This window comes from Lampetra planeri, chromosome 10 (assembly GCF_965212315.1).
Source record: "Lampetra planeri chromosome 10, kcLamPlan1.2.h2, whole genome shotgun sequence".
Classification (NCBI taxonomy): Eukaryota; Metazoa; Chordata; class Hyperoartia; order Petromyzontiformes; family Petromyzontidae; genus Lampetra; species Lampetra planeri.
Genome location: NC_136116.1, coordinates 3,021,346 through 3,030,673, shown reverse-complemented (window position 1 = coordinate 3,030,673; position 9,328 = coordinate 3,021,346). Strand labels below are relative to the sequence as shown.

Here is a 9,328-nt window from a genome sequence, read left to right as displayed (position 1 = left end):
TCCAACACCATGTGAGACGAGGCTCTAAGGAAAGCTGTCTCAGGTGTGGACCAATCAACTTGAAGGACAGTGCACATTATCAGAGTTATGTTTTTTGTTTGCATTCCGACTGCAGGTATTGTGGTCTATGCAAACATGACTCCTTGTAAAAAAAAGGTGTCAGTTTTGTTGCCAGATAGAAGGGTAAAAAAACAATTATCAGACTTTTTCTATTTCACTTTAATTCACCAGGTGAGGAGTCGAGGGACCACCATGAGGCTAATTTGCAAGTGACCTTGGGCATTAGTCTGTCAGTAGTTGGGGGGGTCGGGGGGGTGACGACGATTGCTTCTGTGCGTAATCCCAGTGGAGTAATTTGCGGCCAATTTCGCGCAATCTTTGGCATGTTCCGACCTCTGATGCCAGCACACAATGGCTCCTCTTGCGAATGGCGGTCACGGGGTCATGGAACCCCACTGGGAGGCAGACGACGCGCATTGTCAAGGTGGTGATACCCGCGGGAATAATCGAGGGCGGACGCTTGGATGCGGAGAACGCGCCACCCGCTGGACCACGGGTCGCCAAGCAAAATAACAAGGGGAGAAAACGCTTTTGTTCGAATTCGGTCAAATAGAATTTTAAAAACTAAATATTTCACGAGCCACAATGCACTGTGTGGTGAATACGGGATGCAGCCGAAGGTTGCCGAGCCCTGCCCATGGTAAATTGGACTTCCGTGTTTACTTAAAGCATTCGTGACGGCAGGAATTCATACTCTTTGGGTCTTTCGGTAAATTACTCTCTGGTTCTTTCGGTGCCTATGTGTGTCTCTCTGTGTCATCTCTCTCTGCTTGTGTCTGTCTCTGTGTCTCCGTGTCTGTGTTTTGTCTCTCCCTCTCAAATTTAGCACTCTTTGGAAGAACGTAATCAACAGAGGCGACTCTCTGTGTTGTATTGCATTATATTTCTAAGTTTACTAGGTTTGTTTTTTCATTCATTCGTACCTGATGATAATTGTTTGTGTTGCAATCGAAATGTCGTATGCTATTATTACATTTAGTTTTTCTTTCTACATGACTTTACCGAAAGACTCAAAGAGTATGAACTTCCATGGTCAACTGCACTTCCGAGGTAAATTTTACTTCTATGGTAAACTTGACTTCCATGGTAAACTCGACTTCCATGGTAAATTGGACTCCCATGGGCTAAAATGAACTCCCATGGTGAACTGGACTTCAATGGTAAATTGGACTCCCATGTTAAACTGTATTTCCATGGTCAATTGGACTCCCATGGGGTGAATTGGACGCCCATGGGGCAAACTGGACTCTCATGGTAAATTGGACTTCCATGGTAAAATGAACTTCCATGGTAAATTGGACTTCCATGGTAAAGTGGACTCCCATGGTAAACTGGACTTCCATGGTAAATTGGAATCCCATGGTAAAATGAACTTCCATGGTAAAGTGGACTCCCATGGTAAACTGGACTTCCATGGTAAATTAGACTCCCATGGTAAAATGAACTTCCATGGTAAATTGGACTCCCATGGTAAACTGGACTTCCATGGTAAATTGGACTCCCATGGTAAAATGAACTTCCATGGTAAAGTGGACTCCCATGGTAAACTGGACTTCCATGGTAAATTGGACTCCCATGGTAAAATGAACTTCCATGATAAATTGGACTCCCATGGTAAACTGGACTTCCATGGTAAATTGAAATCCTATGGTAAAATGAACTTCCATGGTAAAGTGGACTCCCATGGTAAACTGGACTTCCATGGTAAATTGGACTCCCATGGTAAAATGAACTTCCATGGTAAATTTGACTCCCTTGGTAAAATGAACTTCCATGGTAAATTTGACTCCCATGGTAAACTGGACTTCCATGGTAAAGTGGACTCCCATGGTAAACTGGACTTCCATGGTAAATTAGACTCCCATGGTAAAATGAACTTCCATGGTAAACTGGACTTCCATGGTAAATTGGACTCCCATGGTAAAATGAACTTCCATGGTAAAGTGGACTCCCATGGTAAACTGGACTTCCATGGTAAATTGGACTCCCATGGTAAAATGAACTTCCATGGTAAATTGGACTCCCTTGGTAAAATGAACTTCCATGGTAAACTGGACTTCCATGGTAAAGTGGACTCCCATGGTAAACTGGACTTCCACGGTAAATTAGACTCCCATGGTAAAATGAACTTCCATGGTAAACTGGACTTCCATGGTAAATTGGACTCCCATGGTAAAATGAACTACTATGGTAAATTGGACTCCCATGGTAAACTGGACTTCCATGGTAAATTGGATTCCCATGGTAAACTGGACTTCTATGGTAAAATGAACTTCCATGGTAAACTGGACTTCCATGGTAAATTGGACTCCCATGGTAAAATGAACTTCCATGGTAAATTGGACTCCCATGGTAAACTGGACTTCCATGGTAAATTGGACTCCCATGGTAAAATGAACTTCCATGGTAAAGTGGACTCCCATTGTAAACTGGACTTCCATGATAAATTGGACTCCCATGGTAAAATGAACTTCCATGGTAAAGTGGACTCCCATGGTAAACTGGACTTCCATGGTAAATTAGACTCCCATGGTAAAATGAACTTCCATGATAAATTGGACTCCCATGGTAAACTGGACTTCCATGGTAAATTGAAATCCCATGGTAAAATGAACTTCCATGGTAAAGTGGACTCCCATGGTAAACTGGACTTCCATGGTAAATTGGACTCCCATGGTAAAATGAACTTCCATGGTAAATTGGACTCCCTTGGTAAAATGAACTTCCATGGTAATCTGGACTTCCATGGTAAAGTGGACTCCCATGGTAAACTGGACTTCCACGGTAAATTAGACTCCCATGGTAAAATGAACTTCCATGGTAAACTGGACTTCCATGGTAAATTGGATTCCCATGGTAAACTGGACTTCTATGGTAAAATGAACTTCCATGGTAAACTGGACTTCCATGGTAAATTGGACTCCCATGGTAAAATGAACTTCCATGGTAAATTGGACTCCCATGGTAAATTGGGACTCCCATGGTAAACTGGACTTCTCTAAGACGATGGTACTTTGCAAGCCGACTGGCTATCAGCAAAGATTCGTTCACGAAGCCATCCATATATACAGACACAAACACAATTTCAACCGAGACGACGGTTTTAAACTCAGCAATCATTTGAAAGATATCAACCACTTTGGGTCATAACTTGAACTTGTGTTTCCTTGTCAACCTCTCCCGTCAGCAGTGTGGATGAGTGTAGCGAGGTGCAATCCCCCCCCTCCCATCTCCACCCCCTCTCGCTCCCCCGGTCTCTGGCGCAGCACTTACCCCGTCCACTCACTACGGAGCCCTGATAAGCAGCTACATTTGGAGGCCCCCTCTTTTCTCTCGACCTGATGCAGACCACTTGTGTTGCGATCGAAAAGTCGTGGGGTTTTTTTTTTGCTTTAAATTCAGATTTTTGTTTTCTATCTACGTGACTTTACCGAAAAAAAACAAGAATATGGACTTCCATGGTCAAGGGCTCGGCAACCAAAATAACAAGGAGCCGCCATTTGTTTCGAATTCGGTAAAAAAACACTCAACATTTTATCCTTAAAGAACCGCATGTGGCTGTGGAGCTGCAGGTTGCCGACCCTTGCCCGAGGCCGTGTGTCACCGCCCCACAAATGCGAATGACTACGCAACGAGGCACGGCTGGACCACCAACGCTTACAAAACATCCTTCCCCCCTCCAAGTCGAGGCCAGGCAGAGATCGCCACCTGCTGGATTGGCAACACCGCGGCTCGCGCGACTTGGGCGAGTGGGCACCAGCGGGCACTGGCCAGCAATGCAGCTCAACGTCATGGCCATTGCTGAAAGCACTGGGCCATCAATCACGAAAGCACAAACCATCACGCGAACTCTGGTCATTCTCGCAGCAGGCGACTTTTGGCTAGCCACCAAACAAAGGCAGACACTGCACCCCCCGGCTTTCAGATGCGCTTCTGCGGCCGTCTGGAACGCTCTTCCTTCCGATATCAGGAAGCCACACACTTTTAAATCTATATTAAAAACTCATTCCTTTAAAACTGCTTTTTGTGTTGTTCGTTGTCCTTCCCCCGCACCTCTGATAGGCATGGTTGGCTACGTACCGTGCGAAAGAAGTTGAACATACATAGACTTTTTCCCTAATTGTAATGTTCCAAAGCAAGGAAGATTTCCGTAGGCTAATGGTACTTTTGAAAGAGTCTGACACGAATATTTGAAATGCATTGTATACATCCCACGGCCGTATATTTCAAAGCGGACTGTTCTTGCGCATGTGCTTGAAGGTACGACTCTATTCTTGCGCACGGCAAAATGTTCAGGATCTGAATGCCAATGTCGAGGTCTGCGAGCCACGAGAGAGCTTGCGGACAGAGCTGGTGTTGTTGTTTGTAGTTCCTTCTCTGTTCATGGAGCGCAGGCTACAGTGCTTCACCATATGGTCCATTATTCGATGGTTCTTTCGGCATAGTCACGTTGGTAGAAAAATAATAGATCACGACGTTTCGATAGAAACACAAGCCATCGTCCTCAGCAGACGGACTGCTGAGGCAGCAGGAAATGTAGCGAGAGAGCTACTGCGACCTTGCCTCAGCAGTCCGCCTGCTGTATTGTTTCACCCGAGGACGATGGCTTGTGTTGCTATCGAAACGTCGTGATCTATTATTCTTCTACTGAAGTGACTTTACCGAAAGAACCAAAGAATGTGGATTCCTGCAGTCACGAAAGCTTCAAATAAAGATACGGTAAATATTTAAAGACCAAATTACACTCTCACCCTACTCCCAGTTTCAAAACAAACCATATTCACACAATCCACAACAACCCACCGTTTCAGAAAATACATGTACTATAATTTCCGTGCCAACAAAACACTCACATTTGCAAGCCTGCACTGGCTACAACACACCATGGGATTAACCAGCGTGTAGGAAATCAATTATAAAAGATCACTTTACGCAGGCATATAAACCATTTGCCAGGGTATCACATAAAGACAGCTTACTCAGTTAGCTCACAAGTGTATTGTTCAACGAACACCACTGCACGCCGCTACAACACACAGCCGCTGATGCTGTGCACTTTTCTTGGTGTAAACATGTATACGTAGGTTTTCCAACCGATTATACAACTTTTATACGACTTTTATTCAAACTCACCATCTCAAATTTAAATAAAAAGTAGCTTCAACCACGGTAATCAAAAACAAACGAAATGTGGTTATTCGACACAGGCAAAGGCATAAACACGACTAGGGTCAGACAACGCATTCCTGGTGCAAACGGCTCGCACCGAGGTGATTGTCTTTGGTATCGTGAGAAGTCCGTGCCCTGTGGCTCACTTTCTTCTTTTGGATTTAGGCAGTGGCGATTCTGAAAGCGAAATATCCTCAACGGAGTTCCTCTTACGCTTTTTTACCTTCTTTGGGGCTTCTGGGTCAGAGGTCAAAGTTCCATTGGCCTCGTGTCCCGCGTCATTGCTCAGGTAGCTGGATCCGTCGCTCAGCGGCACCGTGCTCCCCTCCTCATCCCTGTCACGCCGCCTCTTCTTCTTTTTCTTCTTCTGGTCTGGGCTAACAGAAGCTTCGGTTTGGCTCGTGCAAGCTTCACTGCCAATCTCCGTGCAGAGTTCACTTTCAGGCTCCTCTTTCACAGGAAGCTTGGTGACGCCATCACAGATTGGTTCTTCTCCATCACTTTCCCCTTTCCTTTTGGATTTCTTCTTTTTTCTTTCTTTATGACGATGTTCCACCACTTCCTCGACCACCATCGTCTTCTCGACCTTGATCGTCACCCCGACCTCTCGGTCACGTTTTTTCTTCTCTTTCTTCTTCTTCTCGTTCGGCGCAGAGTCTGTGTACTCGACCGGGACTTTCTGAACCTCCTCATGCTTCTGTTTTGCGGCCCCATTCGCTTGCTCGGCATCACTCTCATCGGGAACTCTGCAGAAACAATAACAGGCCAATTACACATGCACCCAATACACACGCTTTTTCATTGGCTACATTCGAACCGAGTCAACGCAGGCCCCTCCCAGTATGGGTGGTTTTCCACTCGCTATTTAAAGCTATGCCACGCTGGCCTCGCAAGGAATCCAAATACAGAACGGATGAAGGACCAAGAGTAGCCATAGGGCCGGGCTAAGGACGGGTCCAATGCGTGCGACGTCAGTCGGCGGACAACTCAAGCATGGCGTCGGCGCATCATCATCATCATCATCTACGTGGGTCTCGACTCATTCATCGCACGTGGCGTCAGCGTGGCACGGCTTGGGTCTCGCAGTGGAAAAACAACCCGGCGCCTCCCGAGCCGCGCCCGGCCTGCTCAGCACGACCCCCAACGCGGCTCGGTTGTGCAGGAGAAGAGACGGTGGTATAAGGCGCGGGCGTCGCCAGAGGGAACTAAGCGAGGGTCAAACGCGAGGCTGTCCGGCGGCGCTGACCCGAGGCCGATGAGGGAGCCGCGCACGAGCAGGACACCAGCCCAGTCGGAGTCGACGTGCGTCACGGTGAAGCGCACGGTGTCGCCGGGGAACAGCCCCGCCCCCCGCCACGGCACACCGGGCTCGTCGCGCGGGCAGGCCAGGGACGCGTTAAAGCAACCGTGCACCAGGCAGCCCACGTGTGCGCTGCCCAACTTGTTCACCACGCCCTGGGCAGGCACGCAGGGGTGTGTGGGGAGCACGGACGAGAGATTAGGTGTACAAGACACACGGGACATCGGTGTACAGGGATCACACAGGAGTGTACAGGATACACCATGGTGTACTAACACACACATTCGATACATAGCACACACCAACACATACGGGTGTACAGGAATTGTAAACACAGGTGGGGGGGTGTCTAACCTTGGGATACTGAGGCGTGTATGTTGAACTTCTTTCGCACCATGCGTAGACCACTGTGCTAATCGGAGGCTTGCTACCCGCATGACCCTGTCCCAGTTAAAGAGAACCACGTGGGGTGGAGGAGGCCGAGACCACAGGCCTTGTGCCTGCATCAGATCGGCCGTGGCTGTCGGAACTCTTGGGGCCGGGAACAGAATTCGCTTGCGGACTTTTCCAGAAGGGACCCAAGAGGTTGATGCTGGAGATTGTGGATGCTGCTATGCACCACTCGCGCTCCATCTCGGTATCAGCTACTGGGTAAATTACAATTACAGCAACACTGTTGACTGAAATTACAATAAGATTTATTACAATTCATTCTGAATGACAATTGCAATTCCAATTAACCCAGGTGGTCTGCTTGGGATACGCTCCCGCACTTGATTTGACCCGGCGTACACGGATCTCTCTCACACACACACACAGATCGTTATGGGGCGCACCTTGAGAATGTCCCCTGGATTGGGGCGGAAGACCACAAAGTCCGCTTGGACGTCCATGTGGATGTATCCCTGATCATCAATGAGGTCGCCGAGACCGCTGAGAAGCTTCATGTTGTCGTAGGCGAGAGGAACCCCCTTGAGGCTGGAGGGGCGGCGATGAGAGTCACAACTCAACATTGGGAATGGGCACGGCACTTTTTGCGTGCAAATGTTCCCAATAAGAATCTCTGTTTAGACTTGAGAAGGAGGAATCCGATGAGCTACTAAGCTCTTTTTCACAGATTTCCAGTATGGAGCGGCCGTGCAGTGGCTGGCCCTGAGTTCGATACCCGGCCACAGATGTCAGTGACATCTGAACTGGTCCTGTGTGCCAGCCACTTTACAAACCAGCATTGGCCAGCGTGGCGAAGCATGGTCAACCTCCATCACCAACCGGGTGAGGCTTTCATCCAGCAGTGGATTGGACAAAGGATCTTCACACGTCATTTACTCCTTACTCTCACTCCTCATATTTCCCTCACCCACTCCTCACCCCTCCCTCACCCACTCGTCACTTTTTCACCGCTCATTCCCATTTAACTCTCTCCTCACCCCTCAACCCACTCCGCCCTCACTCACCACTCACCCTCACTCACCCATCACTCACCACTCACCCTCACTCACCCTCACTCACCACTCACTCACCCTCACTCACCACTCACCCTCACTCACCCCTCACTCACTCACCCACCACCCCTCACTCACCCTCACTCACCACTCACTCACCACTCACCCTCACTCACCCTCACTCACCCACCACCCTCACTCACCCTCACTCACCCCTCACTCACCCACCACCCTCACTCACCCTCACTCACCCCTCACTCACCACTCACCCCTCACTCACTCACCCACCACCCCTCACTCACCCTCACTCACTCACCCATCACCCTCACTCACCCACCCACCACCCTCACTCACCACTCACTCACCCATCACCACTCACCACTCACCCCTCACCACTCACCCTCACTCACCCCTCACCACTTCACCCCCTCACTCACTACTCACCCCTCACTACTCACCCCTCACTCTCCTCACCACCCCCGTCACTCTACCCCGTCACTCTACCCCTCACTCACCCCTCACTCACTACTCACCCCTCACTCACTACTCACCCCTCACTCACCACTCACCCCACCCCCCGCTCACCTTTCCGAGTAGCGCAGCAGCTCGGCGTCCAGCTGCTCCCCGATGCCGCTGCGCAGTCGTCCCAAGTGGCGGGGGAAGAGCGCGAGGTGCCGCACGCAGCTCTCGCTCACCAGGCTCGAGTCGGGGCCCCGGGCGAGCCCCGCGGCGCCCGCGAACCCCGGGGCCCCCGAGAGACGCGACCCTCCCGCGAAAGCCGCGACCCCCGAAGACCGTCGGGGTCCCGAGAAACGCGGCGACGCGCACGCCGTGGGCCGCGTGGCCGCCATGTGTTGAGGAATCGATTCGAGTGAGCGACAACAACGCGTGTCGATTCGATTCCACGCGATTTTGATGTTTCACAACGTGAAGGGTCGTGATCTGCTGCTGCTCATGCCGCTGGCGCGTTAGCGGTGGTGCACACATAACAACGCAACCTCGTCAACAACACAACCTCGTCAACAACAACAACGATGACGACGACGCTGTGGCAATGGCCTTTATTCGTGAGCAGGGCTGTTGAGTTTAGATGCGGTCATGATGTTGGTTCACTACACGATAATGTGGGTGAAGGAATCGATAACACTTGATTCCCTTCCTACCGTTAGAATCGATTCAAGAGGGCCACCCTAGGCCCACGCACGGGATAAGAGGCGAAATCAATTCTCGATTCGGACAAGTATCGATTACGCCGCTCTGGAATCGAATGTATCAAAGGTGAAGGGGCAGCCAGGCAATCTCGCTCTCAGGCCGCTGCTGGTTGTCAGGGGCCTCCTCCACTCGAGGGAGCTCCAGG

General features: G+C 49.8%; 1 protein-coding gene across 1 annotated transcript; it reads right to left on the bottom strand.

The window, feature by feature from the left end:
- Positions 1 to 4,865: 4,865 nt before the first annotated feature.
- POLR1F (RNA polymerase I subunit F) lies at positions 4,866 to 8,846 on the bottom strand. The gene is made up of 4 exons (XM_078597936.1): positions 8,557 to 8,846; positions 7,366 to 7,507; positions 6,476 to 6,684; positions 4,866 to 5,975 (listed from the first exon to the last, which is right to left on the bottom strand). The coding sequence occupies exons 1-4, from the start codon at positions 8,820 to 8,822 to the stop codon at positions 5,372 to 5,374; spliced, it is 1,221 nt and encodes a 406-aa protein (XP_078454062.1). The 5' UTR covers positions 8,823 to 8,846; the 3' UTR covers positions 4,866 to 5,371.
- Positions 8,847 to 9,328: the final 482 nt, after the last annotated feature.

What these genes read in the sequence shown, in the direction of transcription:
- POLR1F (XM_078597936.1), bottom strand. Translation starts at nt 8,822, where the DNA reads ATGGCGGCCACGCGGCCCACGGCGTGCGCGTCGCCGCGTTTCTCGGGA. An exon ending in ATCCAGGGGACATTCTCAAG is followed by an intron (nt 6,685 to 7,365) that starts GTGCGCCCCATA and finishes GTGCCTGCCCAG; the next exon opens with GGCGTGGTGAACAAGTTGGG. An exon ending in GGCTCCCTCATCGGCCTCGG is followed by an intron (nt 5,976 to 6,475) that starts GTCAGCGCCGCC and finishes TTGTTTCTGCAG; the next exon opens with AGTTCCCGATGAGAGTGATG.